Source organism: Anabrus simplex, chromosome 5 (genome assembly GCF_040414725.1).
Source record: "Anabrus simplex isolate iqAnaSimp1 chromosome 5, ASM4041472v1, whole genome shotgun sequence".
NCBI classification, from domain to species: Eukaryota; Metazoa; Arthropoda; class Insecta; order Orthoptera; family Tettigoniidae; genus Anabrus; species Anabrus simplex.
In genome coordinates this window covers 202,799,613-202,819,032 of record NC_090269.1, presented here as the reverse complement: position 1 = coordinate 202,819,032, position 19,420 = coordinate 202,799,613, and the positions used below count along the sequence as shown (strand labels likewise).

The following is a 19,420-nucleotide window of genomic DNA, read 5'->3' as shown; positions in this document are numbered from 1 at the left end:
ACTATACTTCACCACTTCAGGTCTAATTTCATCTACTCCTGCTGCTTTATGACAATGGAGTTTATATACCATCCTTTCCACTTCCTCAAGCGTAATTTCACTAACATCACTTTCCTCCTCCCCATGAGCCCGGTTGTTCGCGACACCACCATGAAGATTTTCTTTTACGTTGAGAACATTTTCAAAATATTCTCTCAACCTGGCCAGTGATTCGCTGGGATCTCTTATAAGTTCACCTGAATTACCCAAAGCACTGTTCATTTCCTTTTTCCCTCCCTTCCTAAGATTCTTTATCACTGTCCAGATAGGTTTCCCTGCTGCTTGACCTAGCCTTTCCAGGTTATTACCAAAATCTTCCCACGACTTCTTTTTGGATTCAATAACTATTTGTTACGCTCTGTTTCTTTCATCAACGTACAAATCCATGTCTGCATCAGCCCTTGTTTGGAGTCATTTCTGATAAGCCTTCTTTTTATGTTTACAAGCTGCTCTCACTTGATCGTTGCACCAAGATGTTCGCTTTTCTCCATCTTTACATATAATTGTTCCTAGGCATTCCCTTGCTGTTTCCACTACAGCATTCCTGTATGCCACCCGTTCTATTTCTGTATCCTGAACCTGCGTATTGTCCACTGTTCGGAACTTAGTAATCATGCTCATGCACTTCTGTCTAATTTCCTCATCCTGGAGATTTTCTACCCTTATTCCTTTGCAGACAGATTTCATTTTCTCTATCCTAGGCCTAGAGATACTTAGTTCACTACTGATCAGATAGTGGTCTATATCATAGAAAAAAAAACACGAAAACCTGTACATTCCTAATAGATTTCCTGAATTCGAAGTCGGTTAAAATATAGTCTATTATGGATCTGGTACCCCTACCCTCGCATGTGTAGCTGTGAATGGTCTTATGCTTGAAGAATGTATTCGTAACTGCTAAAGCCATACTAGCACAGAAGTCCAGCAAACGATTCCCATTCCTATTAGCTTCCATATCTTCCCCACATTTACCAGTCATTCTTTCGTATCCTTCAATTGTATTTCCAACTCTCGCATTGAAATCCCCCTTTAGAACTATCCTATACTTGCTGTTGACCCTGACTACGATGGCACTCAATGCTTCATAAAGCTTGTCAACCTTATTCTCATCTGCGCCCTCACATGTTGAATACACTGAGGCAATTATCGTTTTAATTCCTGCAACTGCCAAATCTACCCACATCTTTTGCTCATTTACGTGCCTAACAGAAACTTTATTGCGTGCACTAGTATTCCTGATGAACAATTCTACCCCATACTCTGCCCTTCCCATTTTAACACCCGTCAAGTACACTTTATAATCTCCTCTCTCTCCCTCGTTATCCCCCCTTACCCGAATATCACTTACTCCTAGCACATCCAAATGCATCCTCTTTGCTGACTCAGCCAGTTCTACTTTCTTCCTCCCGTAAGCCCCATTAATATTGATAGCTCCCTATCGAATTCCATTTCGTTCGCCACTGTTTTTCCAAGGAGTCCCTCGTCTGTCAAATGGGAGTAGGACTCCGTTACTCCCATAGGTCCGAGGCTTGCTTAAAATGTTCTGAGCTCGGTAAATTCATGAAGAAGGATGCTACCCTACTTGCACATAGTCCAAGATAAAGAAGACAGTGGAGAAGAAAGATCGCCGTGGACGGAAGTGACGCGTAACCATTTTAGACCTAATGTTAAGCACATGGGAGAAACTACATACAACTTAAAACCGGGAAAAAACTCTTTGCAGTGCCAAAATAGATTTCAGTCATTGCAACAAGTTCCAGAAGAAGACACATCAAGTTTTCCAAATAATTTTAAATCCAGTGGAGGTAACCTACAGAAGAAGAAAACCAACCGGAAGTCAAGATCGCCAAAAATTCATTTCTACGCAGACAGTCAAGGCAAGGCCGCTCTAGATATACAGGCCATAAGGCTCCCCCTCCACTTCCGGCGCTACGTCACACGAATAGCCATCAGCTTCATTTTTCGCCAGTGAGTTGTAGGCTGATATGAACCTCGCAGCAGAAAGGCTATCAATGGTGTTGAATGACTTAAACGTGTGTGAACATTGTGAATTATGCCCATGTCGTGTTTTGTACCTGGTTGTAGAGGCAACAATAGTTCAAAAGAGCCCAATATTTCAGTGTTTAAATTTCCTACTGACTTGGTTCGGAAACAAAAGTGGATCTTAGCCATCCATCGAACAGAATTTGTCCCTTCAGCAAGCTCAGTTGTGTGTATAAAACACTTCGACGAACGTTTCGTAATTAGGGAGGATTCTGTTAAAAGACCCGATGGGTCTATTTTAACAGTAAAACGTAAACATTTAAAACTCTCAAACGACGCTATTCCTACTAAGTTTGAAAATGTGCCTGCCTATCTGTCTGAAAATCTTCCAAGACCGAGGAAAACTCCTATTCAAAGACAAGAAGAAATTGGTAAACGGGAAGAAGAAAGAAAGACAGTTGAGGAAGAAGATGACAGGATCAAGGACTTCGATGACGTTAAAGGTAATTTCACTACTAAATGCAAATTAGATTTTGACAAAGTTTTTGTCAATTTCGACAGCCAAAATCTATGTATTTTCAAAATTTATATGACTGAGGAAAATATTCCGGAAATTGGTACTTCTTTATCATTAAACGAGGCTCTTGATTTTAAAGCCATAAAACATGGTATTTTCATGAATGATAACACTGACATACGTGCATTAGCTAACTGGGGCAAGGTATTAAAATGGTCAAATTTGGAAAGTATCTGTAACTTCCTGTTTAGTCTTGCTTGTGACTCAAAAGTGACTGTTCACGACAAAATAGAAACTGTGAACAAAATTGTTCCGAGGTATCTGTGGAACAGCAGAGGTGAAAGAAGGTGCTGGGTGGAACAGGTCTCAACTACGAAACTTCGCAACTTCCCACAAATTGAGACTTTCGTTTTAGGCATATTGAAAGGAACTGAATGACTGAAGCTCCCTAATGACCAAGGTCATTCAGTGTGTTGAAGGTAGAAGAGGGAAGGGCGAAGGAGAGAGATAAAAACAATGACAAATAACTGCAGAATTACCTCTGCTTCCGTTTAAACAATAGCCCGGTTTCCAGGAATTGACCCAGCTAGCAAACAATAGCTCCTACCTGTTAGAAACATTCCATATACTAATTTAGAATGGTTCTTCAGTAGTATATTCCAGTCTATCCTGAAAAATAATTTCTAGAGCTTATTCTGATTTTTATAAAACGAAATTCAAATGAAAATTACCAAAATATGCCGTTATAATGATATTTTGTTCAAAATATGCCATAAAAATTAGGAAAGCCTAAATATACATTTATATGCCCAATAAAACCTGTTTAATTTTGATTATCATGCTTGGAAACGTGTTGAAAATACAAGACTATAAGATTAATGTAAAGGGGAAAAATATGACTTGTCATAGAAATCCGCCCCCTAGTTATCAGTATAATATCTTACCTGAACTACATAGTAATAGTGAAATGCCTGGACTGAGTGGCACTGGCCTTCTGACCCCAACTTGGCAGGTTCGATCCTGGCTCAGTCCGGTAGTATTTGAAGGTGCTCAATTACGTCAGGCTCGTGTCGGTAGATTTACTGGCACGCAAAAGAACTCCTGCGGGACTAAATTTCGGCACCTCGACGTGTCCGAAAACCGTCCAAGTAGTTAGTGGGACGTAAAGCAAATAACATTATTATTATTATTATTATTAATAGTGAAATGAGTGAATATAGACTAGTAATCCTATTATTTCTCCCTAAAAGTACCAGTACATACTGTACATGTGTTCGTCGTAGTCTATTTGAAACATATGCAGCAACGTTCGCCAACTTTTCATGGTGGTGGTTATTGTTCTTTTAAGGAGCATAACGTCATGATTATCAGCCCTATTGTTAGAATTTGGGACTTGACTTACTCATATCATGTCATACAAACCTCCGATAGCCACATTCTTTTGTCTTTTGAAACAGTAATAAACCACCACCTTCAGAAGCTGGCAAACATAACGAATATACACGTATATGCCTTTTAGAGGCAAACCAACGCGAAACTACAAGGCTATAGTAAGAATTAATAATACATTATGTTAACAATTCGCTGTAGATATTCACACTTGATTGTAATTTACTATTCAGCGAGTTCTCTGAGACTTTAATATTGAAGATATTGAATGTTTGTAAATTCCGTGAATTCTTTAGGCATATCAATATGTTATTGTATTAACCCTATGTTTATTCACTTTTTATTTTAAATTATACAACAATTCAACATTATGGAAGAAATAACTTATGACTCTCAGAACTTTAATATGGAATATAACCTATAATATGGGCCCATACTAACACTCTAGGCTATAACGTACAAGTTTATCTCACTGACAAGAAGTAACTTCACATACTAGCTGAAATTAAGAAGAATGACTATGCAAAGTATGTTATAGGCTACATAAGATGAAGTCTAACCTGAATGTACGTCCCGATTAGTGTAAGGTATAAGTCTAAATCATAAAGGTGTCACTCGTCGGGGAAAGTCAACATGATCTCATCAGCTGGAGTTAAGGAAAATGGTTATGCAAGGAATCGAACTTATCCTCGTCCATACCTAAATTGTACCGTTTAATTTCAGGTTCCTTGATCATCTCTTCGTCTTCCGAAGGCGGATAGCTATTTGGCTCCTCAAAGTCATCCCCGTCCTCACGAAACTGATCATCAACAGTGAGTGATATCATCCATATTTGTGTAATAGTACTCATCAGTATAACATACCACAATAGAGACTGGATTGAAACTACCATCGCTTTTGTCACTTCCTCTTATCTTCAGCAAACTCGGTCAAAATCATTGTAATTAAATGAGTAGCTTTGTTAACAGCATTTATGTAATGTTTTCTCTTTGCTCAGACACATATGTACCATTTTTCCAGTGAAGTGATTAGTAGAGATTTCGTAGATTGTTCATTTTTGCCAGTGATGGTGTTTGTTGTGACATCTGCTGACTATGAGCTATGAAATAGAGCCAGTACTTTTTTTAATGAAACTACGGTAAATGTCATAGCAGCAGGTCGTCTGTATGCAATCATAACTGCTATGGTATAAATAATATTAACAATGGATATTTATATTTAGCCCGAGCTAAAAATCCATGCTTGCTAGTTTTCTACGTACCATATTTATGAATGTGTGTTCATTACGACAAGTTTACAAAAGAAATGTATCACAACTCCTCGTAACATAGTTAACATGAAGACAATTTCACCTAATGTTGAGACCACAAATATATCGGAAATAAAACCAAAACATGAAGACTATTTCACTGGAAGTTTTCCTACAGAAAATATATGTAATCCAGTCAATCGATAATACAAATTCTATCAGGAATTTTATTTTAAATGGAACGCCCTTGAGCTTGCCGAAATTAAAGTTAGGAATAAAATTGTTGATAATAGCATTGGTTTCTGGACCTAGACATTTATCAGATATAGGGCCTATTAATACTCTAGTTAAAATATTGTCAGTGGAGATCGTCCGTGACGTGTACTGAGGTACGGTACATAAGAAGTGTAGTAATACTGTACCAGCCTGTCAAACACATGGCACAGTGTACAACTCAAGGTTATATGGCTAGGAGATAGGCATATTTCCTGATAAAAAAGAAGTGAATGGGCTCGCACGGGGAAGAATCAGAGACAAACTTTTTATACTTCGTCCCGTGCTATAGTCTTTCATAATACAATATTTATGGTCTTATTCTTTTATACATTTATAAGCGGACCCTGATACTGTGCGGGAATAGTGCTAGGAAAATTATGACACTTTTATACCTTTGTCCAATACACACTTTGTCTATAAACGTGTATAATTCTATTGTAAGCATGATGTTTGGCCTTAGAAAACCATCCAGGAACAATTCATGGTTAACAACGAACAGAAAATAAATAACGCTGTTTTTACCCCGGGTGGAAACATCGTTGAAAGGCTGTCACATTTCAAGTACCTAGGATGCATAATAGGATCAGGATAACACCTGGATCGGCATTGCAAGAGATGCGTTTCTGAAAGTGAAACATTTTGTGTGGAATCGATTAAAAACTCGTTGGGTTGTCGATGCTGCTTTGTAGTCTTAAGCGCTAGACAATAAAGGCTTCGCCAATGAACTGACTGCAGGCTTTAGAAATGTAAGTATTAAAGAATGTTGAAGATTCCAAAGATAGACTACATCAACAAGGAGGAACTCCATCATGCCGGGAGATTATGGTAAGTCCTCACCCTCGCAAAATACAGGAATGTCGCCTATTTTGGTCACATCTTCCGAACTGACAAATATAGACTAATACCATGACGAATATAAGAACTAAGTGTGATGACTCAACTGTTATAGCGTGGTAGTTTGTGGACCCACCACTGGGAGCACTGCAAACGTCGGTGTCCAACACGTGCTTGAATAGACCGGCAAACCATGTGTTGGAAAGGGCGGGAGATGTTATTGTGCGAGATATTTCAAGTCAACAAGTTGAATTTCCTTTGCTTTCAGTTCCTAAACTCAGTTCATTGTGTGTTGAGCACTTAAAGCACGTGTTTTATGTGGCCTGATTAAATGAATAGTTCAACATGCCGTACTGTTTTGTGCCTGGCTGTAAGTCAGGCTATGGTAGAGTAGTTAATGGTATAAAATTCTTTTCACCACTGAAGGATGGAAATAAATTTGAACAATGGGCCAGAGCTATTCCGCGAAAGGAATAGTAGAATTTGTCAAGTTCATTTCTCTGATGATTTGATAGTAAAATCAGATAACTTTATAGTGAATGGTGAAAAGGTGGTTATACCTCGTGAGAGATGGAAATTACGTCCAGGAGCAGTGCCTCACATTTTCCCTAATTTGCCGAAATACCTTTCAAGTGAGATTAAGTCCCGTGAAACTTCCAATAGGAAAAAAGAATCTAGACACCACTAGGAGAAGAAGAAAGAAGATTGAAGACGAGAGTGTAGCAGCAAGTGGAGAATTAAAAGGTCAGTGTAATGTTGATCAAAATTTGTGTTATTCTAGTGTGCTTTCTGATGCCGAAAAGACAATATTATCGCTCAAAAGGCGCCTAAAAATGCTAATCGAAATTTAAATCGAGCTAGATCCAGTCCAAACTCATCAAAATCGAGAATCAATTTATTGGAGAAGCAGGTTAGAAACACACAGTTCGAAACTCTTCGATTGAGAAGTGTTTAATGAACCATTTGGCTGGGTACTTGTTAAGCACTCTTCTAAATTTATTAAGTGTTCGCTCTGTGCCCATTCTCTATGTGACAATAATCATAGTACATTTTCAGTTCTCTCCGAAATAAAAGACTACGGTTCAAACAATAATGAAGTGTTTTAACACGCTTTTCGAAAAGTGTATGTGACATTCTTTTCCAAGCCGAGAAAGTATTTAGTGAAAAAGTGAACTCAAAATCGATGTGGAGCGAAATATTTTTTGATTGTACCGATTCTATAGACAAAATTTTAGTTGATCCTTCAGGTGCTGGCTTTTGTCTTCAACATGTTATGGATATAATCCCCAGCCTTGTTTATCATTATCTGAAGTGCCGATTTTTCTTCAGAGTGAAAGAAATCCGGCGAGATTTACAATCTCGGACATCCGCCAAATCTTCACGCAAGCTTTCGAAAGTCCAGTAACCGACAAACTGAGATGGTAAGTAGAGTATTACCTTTAAATAGTTCATGGGTGTTTTTTAATATGCTGGGAGTTGTGTTATTTATGTATATATACACTCGAGTAACTTGTGCTTTTCGCAACATGTGATGAAAGTCGTAGCTCTTATTTCCGTGAATGATATTTTTCCATTGTTCTCTGCCGTGGTATTTTAATTGTAATCTCTCATTTTTAAAATAAAAGACAGTGTATATACTCATCAGTTACGGAGTAATACGTTTCCTGTGTCACCATTCCTAAGACCAGCTGATAGGTATTGTGGAGCTACCAAACTCTAGCGCTGTCTGGCGGGGCGCGCCTGAACTCGACGAGTCATCACACTTGGTTCTTATATTCGTCATGCTAATACTGCTGATCATAGATGGCAAGGTAAAAGGGAAGCATGGACGTGGAGGAGGATGAGGAGGGGGAGAACAGCGTTATATTATGTTGGTTAAGAACAAACAGTGTTCAAGACAATCTAGTGTCATTGACCCCGTTCTTAAACCATGGAAGTCATGGAGTTAGTAAATAATACATTAGAGGTAGCAGCGGCGCCACCGTCTACGAGAGAACTACTGCAGCGAGCGGAGCGTGTTGAAATCTCAGCTGTTTGGCAGAAAGCTCACTCCGCTGTACTCATCAATGTAAATAGGGGACTTTTAAAACTGTGGGGATATTGATATGGTTTTAAATTCTTACATGTAAACATTCTCAGAGACTACAGTATTCTTCCAGCGTTTCTCTCCAGTAGGAATAAAGCCACAAAAGAAGAAATACAGGACAAACGCTTGATAAGAGAGGACGGTGCTCAATTGCAGTTAAGTAAACAAAATAAATTTACTGTTCACATTAAGTATTCTAACAACATGTTTTTAGAATGGGGGTATGCATATTTCGCTATCTGTTGTGTGTATGTAATAAATGGACAGGAGTTCGGCATAATTCTGCCCAACGACAGAAAACATTCTCTCGTACGAAGCGAATGAGCGAGTTCTTAGTCCTTGGAGCAAAGTAGACAAAATATAGTGATCGACGGTTAAGGCGCTGGCTTTCTGAGCCCTATTTGGCAGGTTCGATCCTAGCTCAGTCCGGTGATAATTTGGTGCTCAAATATGTTAGCCTTCTCGGAAATATGTCGGCATGCAAAAGAACTCCCGTGGGACAAAAATTCGGCACCTCCACGTCTCCGAAAGCCGTGAAAGTAATTAGTGGCACGTTATTATTATTATTATTATTATTATTATTATTATTATTATTATTATTATTATTATTATTATTATTATTATTATTATTATTATTATTATACCGGGAGGTACACCCCAAAGCCGCGCATTCAAATTCAGCGCCTAAATGAACTCCTTTATTGGTAAAACAGTGAAACTGAAACTACACCAACTTAGAACTTTACTCAGATGTCACTGCAGAAATATGATGTCATTTTTTTATTGTGCAGTTGCCTAAACTGACTGAATTTCTCCTGGTTTTGTTTGCCATTCATCAAGAAGTTTGGACTTTCTTCCATAGATGACACTATAAAAAACTATGATCATGCACCCTGGTGCGAGGTGTAAGAAGTTATAATTTAAAGAAGTTTTGTATTTCTAGGTTTTTGTAACTGATTGATGTTCATTTATTTCTGGGTTGGCAATATTTCCTTTTTATTTCCGCCAGTTTTGAATCTAGCGAATCCCTAATTTCTGTAACTAATTTTCCACCTATCACTGGCTTGTTGTTCGATCCCGAAGTGTAAATTTGAATTGGACCAATAAAATTGAGAGGGTGTGGCTGGTTTATTCCTGAATGATCTCGAAGCTTCCCTGAGGGTTTATAAACTTCGGCTTTTCACGTCTCTTGGCCAATTGATCGACATCTTCTGAGTGTGTGTGTTAAGCAGGAGGCGGGCGGCCTTTTCGTCGGCAGCTAGAACTGCTACCAGGTATGGCCATATAATTCCATCTTTCTTGTTGTCGCTACTGCCGCAGATTATTCTATGGGGATGGTCCGAATCTTTAACCATGTAACCTACGTTTATAAAATGTAACTTCTGCCGGATAATGTAAAAAGTTCCATCAAATCTTTGACTGTAAATCGGGGATAGAGAGCGATGTACCCTCTCGAGCTCCCCTTCATCTTGGTTTGAGATGACTACGCTTTGTAACTGTTTTTCTTCCTTTCCGTAATGCATTAATTCTCCCTTATTCGAGTCACCTCAGTAGTTTGGGAATAGCCCCTGTTTCATCGGCCTAGTGCCCTTTAGGTTTTAAGGGCTCATATCTAGGAGTGCAAGTATTCGCCTCCATTCATTATGTGTTCGGGTCATTAATTTAACCTGTTATTCTTATCGCACGAAGGCCCAGTAGGTTGGATATTTAATACCCCTGTAAAAATAAGTTCCATTTTTAAATAGTGCCTTGAGAAGCCTGTAATTGTAAGTTGAGGTTGCCTCGAGTAGGCTTGGAAAACTGAGAGCCTGTTCGCTCTTTTTCAAAGTTTTGTAAGAATTATGAATGCCTCTTGAAGGTTAGATGTTGTAATTTTTGGAGCAAGTGCTCTTTGAATTAGGGGATTTCTGCCCTTGTATAAATTTGTGCTCTTTTGTAAATTTGAGCTTGTAGCTCAGGAAATTTAAAGCGAGGGCTTGAAGCCCAGGATTTGTTAAGACCACTAATCTTGTCTTTTCTTAGACTTGTTTATGATTATCACTGTACCTGATGTTTCATTTTTATGATGAAAAATTGTTAAGTTTGAAATTCTGAAAATATAACTTTTAGTTTAAATTTTAAATTAAATTTGATTGTGTAGTTAGACCCATTCCAGCCCGCACCTTCTTTAACCTCTTTCTGCTCCACGGATAACCCCGTAACAATTATTATTATTATTATTATTATTATTATTATTATTATTATTATTATTATTATTATTATTATTATTATTATTATTATACCGGGAGGTACATCCCAAAGCCGCGCATTCAAATTCAGCGCCTAAATGAACTCTTCTATTGGCAAAACAGTGAAACTGAAACTACACCAAATTAGAACTTTACTCAGAAGATGTCACCACAGAAATATGATGTAATTTTGTTATCGTGCATTTGCCTAAACTGACTGAATTTCTCCTGGTTTTGTTTGCCATTCATCAAGAAGTTTGGACTTTCTTCCATAGATGACACTACAAAAAACTATGATCATGCACCCTGGTGCGAGGTGTAAGAAGTTATAATTTAAAGAAGTATTGTATTTCTAGGTTTTTGTAACTGATTGATGTTCATTTATTTTTAGGTTGGCAATATTTCCTTTTTTACTTCCACCAGTTTTGAATCTAGCCAATCACTAATTTCTGTAATTAATTTTCCACCTATCATAGGTCTCTTGTTCGATTCGGAGTGTTACTTTTAAAATCTACCAATAAAAGTGAGAGGGTGTGGCTAGTTTAGTCTTGAATGATCTCGAACCTTCCATGAGGGTTTATAAACTGCGGCTTTTCACGTTTCTTGGCCAATTCGTCGTCATCTTTCTGGAGTGTGCGTGTTAAGCAGGAGGCGGGTGGCCTCTTTCGTCGGCAGCTAGAACATCTACAAGGTAATGGCCACATAACTTTATTCCATCTTGCTAACTCCCCAGTTTAACCCGAGGGAAGGATCCGACTCTGTAGTATGTAACAACTTTTCTAAAATGTAACTTTCTTCTGGCTAATGTAAAATATTATAAAATATTTAACTGTAAATCGGGGATAGAGTGTGATGTACCCTCTCGAGCTCCCCTTCATCTTGGTTTGGGGTGACTACGTTTTTCTCTAACTATTTTTCCTACTGTAATGTGTTAAAGTAATTTCTATACGAGCCACCTCAGTAGTTTGGGAATAGCCCCTGTTTCATCGGCCTAGAGCCCTTTAGGTTGTTTTAGTGTTCATATCTAGGATTGCAAGTATACACCTCCATTCAGTTTGTGTTTCGGGCTATTTACTTAACCTGTTCTTTTCCGCAAAGGCCCTATAGGTTGGGTACGAGATACCCCTGTTTCGAATTGTAAGTTGGGCCATGGAAGGCCAGAAAGTGTAAGATTTTTGAGGTTGCCTCGAGGAGGCTGAAAGAAGCGGAGAGCCTGTTAGCTCTTTTTCAAGTTTTGTAATTGTAAAGTGTGCCTCTGGAAGGCTAGATATTTTAATTTTGGGAGCAAGTGCTCTTGAATTAAAGGGATTTCTGCCCTGGAATAAATGATTCCTTAGTGTAAATTAAAGTTTTGGTAAATTGAATCTGGTATCGCTGACATTGTAAAATAGGGGCTTGAAGCCCAAAATTGTTAAAGTTCTGAATATTGGATTTTCCTAGTCTTGTTGCAAGATATATTGTTATGTTCACTCCGTGAAAAATATTAAGTTTGTTCTTGGGAAAGAAATTTATAACCTTTTAAAGTTTTAAATCAATTCTTGACATTGTAGTTAGACCCATTCAAGCCCGCACCTTCTTTAACCTCTTTCTGCTCCACGGGTATTCCCGGAACAATTATTATTATTATTATTATTATTATTATTATTATTATTATTTTCAACATCGTCGTTGTAATCGCTGTTTCCTAAGCGTGATTACAAGTGGAAATATGACACTCGGTTGTGGTTTCAGGCTATTATGGAGTTTTGCTTTTACCTTTTCGTGAAATGTTTGAATTGCTCTAAGATTTTAAGTTGTAAAATGACTTCTTTTAATTCAAAGTAAGAGTGGTAAATTATTTGGTTGAAGAGAACCGAAAAATCTTTACAATAATATTTGGTTTGTTTACAATTTGGTTTACGTTGCACCGACATGGATAGGTCTTATGGCGACGATGGGATAGGAAAGGGCTAGGAATGTGAAGGAAGCGGCCGCGGCCTTAATTAGGGTACAGCCCAAGCTATAGCCTGGTGTAAAAATGGTAACCACGGAAAACCATATTCAGGGCTATCGACAGTGGAGTTCAAACCCAGTATCTCCCGAATGTAAGCTCATAGCTACGCGGCCCAAATCCCGCAACCACTTGCTCGGTATCATGCATATCCGTGGCATTACTAGAAAGGGAAATAAATACATCAGGTTAACCTCTAAACACTGAGGAATCATGGCCATGAGAAGACAATTTTATACCCGTCAGTGTAATCAGCGCTGCAAGAAATATGTTGAGAAATCAACATTACTTTCTGATTATAATGAAGAGTGACAGTGTATCAATATATTTGTTACGAAACAAAAGTGTCTTTCTTAACCTACTTATATATTTTTTTAATTTGCTTTACGTCGCACCGACACAGATAGGTCTTATGGCGACTATGGAGTACGAAAGGCTTCGGAATGGGAAGGAAGCGACCGTGGCCTTTACTAAGGTACAGCCCCAGTATTTGCCTGGTGTGAAAATGGGAAACCACGGAAAACCATCTTCAGCGCTGCCGACAGTGGGGCATCTCCCGGATGCAAGATCACAGCTGCGCGAGCCAAGCTGCACGGCCAACTCGCCTGGTAAACCTACTTCTAACATTGGGATCATGCATGTACTGTATGATCTGCCAACACGATGTATACATAGGCCTATATTCACATACTCTTTCACTGGATTTTCTGGATAATCATCCATTTCAAAGACAATGTCATTCAGTGAAAGAAAAATTTCGTCCCTTATATTTCCTAAAACATTAATCTCAGTCCAAAGAATCTCATTCACGCCAACAGGGAAAGAAACCACGAAGTCAGCGCAAGCAGGCCAATCCATATGATGATAAGTGTCACACAAATTATTTTATTAGCACGAACATGAATTTCAAATTAACATATCTGTCCACCTCTGTGGTGTAGTGCTTAGTGTGATTAGCTGCCACCCCTAGAGGCCCGAGTTCGACTCCCGGCTCTGCCACGAAATTTGAAAAGTGGTACGAGGGCTGGAACGGGGTCCACTCAGCCTCGGGAGGTCAACTGAGTAGTGGGAGGTTCGATTCCCTCCTCAGCCATCCTGGAAGTGGTTTTCCGTGGTTTCCCACTTCTCCTCCAGGCAAATGCCGGGATGGTACCGGTACCTATCTTAAGGCCACGGCCACTTCCTTCCCTCTTCCTTGTCTATCCCTTCCAAACTTCTCATCCCCCCACAAGGTCCCTGTTCAGCATAGCAGGTGAGGCCGCCTGGGCGAGGTACTGGTCATCCTCCCCAGTTGTATCCCGACCCAGAGTCTGAATCTCCAGGACACTGCCCTTGAGGCGGTAGAGGTGGGATCCCTCGCTCAGTCTGAGGGAAAAACCGACCCTGGAGGGTAAACAGATTACGAAGGAACCAAATAAACATATCTATGAAATGATGCGCCATTGCCCTTTATGCACCTCCCTCTGCAGCCATAAGGTACACAGGAGTCTGACATGTTCCTTAAGAGAAGTATAATACTTCAATTTATCGAGAAGCTCCAGTACTGACAGTGCCAAATAATCCAGCTTCTGCCAAACAGCGCCCTCGTTCAACTTCTCACGCGACTGCAGCGCCAATGCTACCTCTAGTGTATTATTTACTAACTCTATAATGGAAATGACCATTTTATTGGTAAAGTGCAGATAAACCTCCGTGAAAGTGTCTTCACTTCACTCGGTATGCTTGTATTAATACAGCCGTGGAAGGACCCTACCACTGTTCGCTGTTCGGCGTGGCGATCACTCCTCCATTCACTTTATTCCGTGTTTGATTATAATTCAATAGGTGACATTGTATTTTTCCACTGTGTCGATGTTTGTATGGTAGTTCCAACATAAATGCAGTGTTCTTAGCAAGTTATGTCGCCTAATGGAATGATCACCTAGAAGAGAAAATCGTCATCATTTTATCTTGTAAAATGTCATTTTCACTAAGCAAGCCGCAAAATAGCTGTTTTCCTGACTAGCTCATTGCTATGTAAAGCAGTGAAGAAAGCCTATCATTTATCAGTGTTATCAACATTTGGGATATTATCAATATCATTATTGGCCTCGTAGGTTTTTCTTTTGTGCGAACTGGTACACGATTAATCTTAGTTTTCAGATTAATGTCATGTATTAGTTTCATCCTGTCTAGACCATTGCATGACATCAGCAGGTCAAAATATTTTCTATAGGGTATAGAATACAACCGGTGTAGAAAGCCAAGAATGACGGCCGAGAGGAATCGTCGTGCTGACCACACGACACCTCATAATCTGCAGGCCTTCGGGATGAGCAGCAGTCGCTTGGTAGGCCATGGCCCTTCGAGGCTGTTACGCCATGGGGTTTGGGTATATAATACCAAGTAATTCATAGTTTTGAAATTAGCATATACCGGTATGTCTTATTTCGAAGAGGAATCACTTTTTCTAGTCCCCATTCTCCGTTTACAGAAGCTATAATAAACGTATTTTATACTTTGAGGATGAGGGAATTCTTGAATGGGTAGGCCTATGGTAGGCCTACATAATTTGTGTAATTTATTACGTTTTAACGTCACTGCAGTCAGAACTGTTCCGGGGAGATCTTTGGACGGAACACCCTTCTAAAATCACAGAGTCTGAAGAAAACTACTTTTATATGAAGACCTACAATATCGAAAGCCGATAAAATTTATCAACAGTAACATTACTGTACATTGACTATCGTTTATTGTGATGTACTTTGTCTCCTCTGTTCCCGCTCGTCTCCGATAGATGGCATTACTGTTGCGTGCCACTAGAACAGACTGCTTGAATATTGGTGGGAAGTAGCTGGGGATTTAGATAACACTCTTTTCTTAGCTTGCCATTCCTCTGGTTCATACATGCTGATAATTATTAGTACGTGACACGCTGGTTCAACATAGTATCCCAGCTATTCGATCCCTGCTATGACGTGCTGATAGGAATGGGCAGGGCACTTATCGGAAAACATCAGAACAGTGTGCACTGCTGTCTGCGGTGAGATCATTCCAGCTTTAGAACGCCAGTCAGCGTAGTACTGATCGTGGAAAGGGAGAAACTTGCCGTACTTCATTTGATCGGGAATTTCATAATTATGATAACATTGATTTTAAACGCGACATTCCAGTCGGTTGTTATTGTACTCTGACAAGAATACTGACGTGATTGTAATGACGTATGTCGAATTCAGTTTAATACTTGTCTGTTTCTGTTACAGCATCATGGGAAAATGGGTGTGTAGATTTAAGTTAAACTTGGTATTCGGTTTAGAATAAGGTTGAGTTTGATCCCATCTATAAGTTTTTCAAAAGATTTCTAGTAGGATGTGGTGTTTAAGGAGGGGCCTAAGGTGTAAAACTCGATGCATCTCTCTTGGTTGGTTTTACACGAAAATAGCACGTGGCGATTTTATTGTTCTACACCTTTCTCCTATACACCCCAAAATAAGGGAAATATCAGTGGTAGTCGTGTGAAAGTTTAAGTCCAAAAGCAGGCACCTAACACTATAGACTGTAAAGACAGTTGCTATGGAGATCGTTCCGACAACGTTTTAAAGGCTTTGCACATCTGTCAATAGTTTTGTAATATTAACCCGATGCCTGACTTTCTTTTATACGGGAAGGAAGAACTCAAATGAAGTTCAGCAATGATGCGAAAGAATGAATGAAAGGAAATGGCGTATGGCTCTTAGTGGCGGGAGTGTCCGAGGACAAGTTCGGCTCGCCAGATGCAGGTCTTTTGATTTGACTCCCGTAGGCGACCTGCGTGTCGTGATGAGGATGAAATGATGATGACGACACATACACCTAACCTCCGTGCTAGCAAAATTAACCAATTAAGGTTAAAATTCCCGAGCCTGCCAGTAATCGAACCCGGGACCCCTGTGACTAAAGGCCAGCAAGGACATGGAGCCAGACATGCAAAAGAATATGAAAGTGCAAAGTGTCACAGAGAGCAAGGGAGCGAGTACGTCACAACGAGCCGCTGACAGGTAGAGGCATTCCCGCTAAAGTGTGTCAACATTTTGGGGAACAATTTGAGGGGTGGACAAACATGTACTCATAGAACACATGCTAAGTGATTGTCCCGTCAACGACGGATACTACAGCTAGTATAATTAATACAAATGCTGAATGGTATGGACGCAGTCTTAGAGAAGGAGCACAAGGTGGGGGAAAAAGAAATACACTTTTCTTTACGTCGCACCGATACGGGTAAGTCTTATGGCGGCGATGGGTTAGGAAAGGCCTAGAAGTTGGAAGGAAGCGGCCGTGGCCTTAATTAAGGTACAGCCCCAGCATTTGCCTGGTGTGAAAATGGGAAACCACGGAAAACCGTCTTCAGGGCTGCCGACAGTGGGGTTCGAACGCACTATCTCTCGGATGCAAGCTCACAGCCGCGCGCCCCTAACCGCACGGCTAACTCGCCCGGTCGCTGACCATTTAGCCATGGAGCCGACAATAATAATAATAATAATAATAATAATAATAATAATAATAATAATAATAATAATAATAATAATAATTTATAATGCAGAAGTTATGTAGAAATGACAAGGTTAATGCGTGATGGGGTGGTATGGAGTAATGGAGTAATTAGAGAAAACTGATAGCATTTGTATTAAAAATAGTCTTGTAAATAAGTGATCGATGAAATGAATTCAAATACAGTAGACCTATACATACACATGTATGAGAGCGGGTTATGAACCTAGCGCAATAGTAATGTAGCTGACCTGCTTGAGAGAGGCGACGCTTATCAGACCCACTCCAGGCTTCATGCTGACTGGGACTACAGCACACGAGTAACTAGCATGTACTGCTTATTGCAGGCCGTCTTCCCAGGAAGTACCTTGTCCTCACCTGCTCTTGGCGCTCATATTCCAGCTAGCCAATAGTACAGCACAACATGTGATAATAATTCGTACCCAAGCAACTGAACACGCCATAAAATGTCCGCATGTGAATTTCGAGTGCCGGCCGGCTTGTATAGGCCTACTGGTTAAGTCCAGTTATTGAGTGGACGATTATAATAAATCGATTATAACGATAATGGTATTGATGACAGCGGTAATAATAGTAATATTTCCCAGATTACTTTCCGCGATACCAAAATATAGGCCATACGCTATAGAGGAAAATCTAAGCTCTAAAGTCCGTGTACATGGCTAAGTGGTTCGCGTGCTAGCCTTTAAACAAAGAGGCCCGGGCTCGATTCCCAAAAATATATGAGTAATAATCACGTAGCACTGAGCTGAATCAGAGGTTCATAAACATGATACACTTTCACGGGCCATTAATCTAGTCTTGTATCTATTTACTGCACAGACTATTTCATTTTCCCTACTTGTCTATAATAGCTCTGGGAGTAGAGATACCGTTTTCCTGCAATAACAGGCAAATGCCATTGATGTTGATCCCCTAAGCCTAACAAAAATCCAGTTAATATACCTTCAGTTTCCTTGTATATAGTTCCCGGCCGGGTCGGGGATTTTAACCTTAATTGGTTAATTCCAATGGCACCGGGGCTGGGTGTATGTGTTGTCTTCATCATCATTTCATCCTCATCACGGCCCGCAGGTCGCCTACGGAAGGTAAGTAGAAAGACCTGCACCTGGTGAGCCGAACCCGCCCTGGGATATCCCGGCACTAAAAGCCATACGACATTACATTTCAGTGAGATATTTTCGAAAATTGGGATATTGCAAATTGCACCGGAATTTTCTCTTGGAGGACAATCGCCTGGCCAGCTGGTACATGTAAGTTACGAACTAAAAGTTAATTACGCTGGCCTTCTGATCTCAAGTTGGCGGGTTCGATCCCGGCTCAGTTCGGTGGTATTTGAAAGTGTTCAAATACGTCAACGTCGTGTCGGAGGATTTTACTGACACATTAAAGAACTCCTGCCGGACAAAATTCCGTCACCTTGGCGTCTCCTAAAATCGTAAAAGTAGTTAGTCGGACGTAACACCAATAAATTTATACTGTATTACTAACACAATTAAACCGAGCAAGGGGGCCGATGACCTCGATTTTAGGCCCCTTTAAACAACAAGCATCATCATCAAATCGAGCAAGTGGCCGCGTGGTTTGCGTCACGTAGCTATCAGCTTGCATTCGGGAGATAGTGGGTTCGAACTCTACTGTCGGCAGCCTTGAAGATGATTTTCCCATCGTCGCCATAAGACCTATCTGTGTCGGTGCGACGTAAAAGAAATTGTAATAATAATAATATTAATAATAATAATAATAATAATAATAATAATAATAATAATAATAATAATAATAATAATAATAATTAAAAAACAGTTAATGTTTATACATTACTAGTGTACATGAATGCGGAGAAAATTACTAATTATCTAATTTCATTCGCTTCAGATTCGATACTACGCGCTCTGTAAGTCAGATTATGGCGTATCAGTGGATTCTTGGCATTATGCAATCTCTCAAGGAAAGCGGAAGGTTGTTCATTCACCAGGAAGTTATAATGACCTCTTTGCAGAATGCAGTTAAAGGTTCATCGAGAAAGAGGCTGTAATTCCTTTTTAAGAAATGAGTATGACAATGCAATTCCCTCCATGAGAACAGGCCAATATACTGTATACTCAGAATAGGAAATAAAGTGATACGATCGGTATAAAGAGAAAAACGTGCACTTGAAGTTTTAGAGGTAATGGCATCATAACAATGTTACAACGTATCTACAAGCTTGACCATAATGGCCACCAGTGGTCCGTATTGACATACATACATACATACATACATACATACATTATTATAGACCGTTTATGCCTTTCAGCGT

At 39.6% G+C, this 19,420-nt stretch overlaps 1 protein-coding gene across 2 annotated transcripts in view; it reads right to left on the bottom strand.

Moving 5' to 3' along the window:
• The window catches only part of LOC136873916 (facilitated trehalose transporter Tret1-2 homolog), a 323,227-nt gene that overhangs the window by 132,520 nt on the left and 171,287 nt on the right, over positions 1-19,420 (bottom strand). Inside the window, exon 1 of one of the 2 annotated variants that reach the window (XM_067147253.2) lies at positions 17,352-17,474. The exons of the other annotated variant lie outside the window; for it this stretch is intronic. Within the exon in view, the coding sequence (XP_067003354.1) occupies positions 17,352-17,396 (45 nt within the window). The 5' untranslated portion in view covers positions 17,397-17,474. Of the gene's footprint in view, positions 1-17,351; positions 17,475-19,420 lie in introns of those variants that run through there. 2 annotated transcript variants of the gene reach the window in all.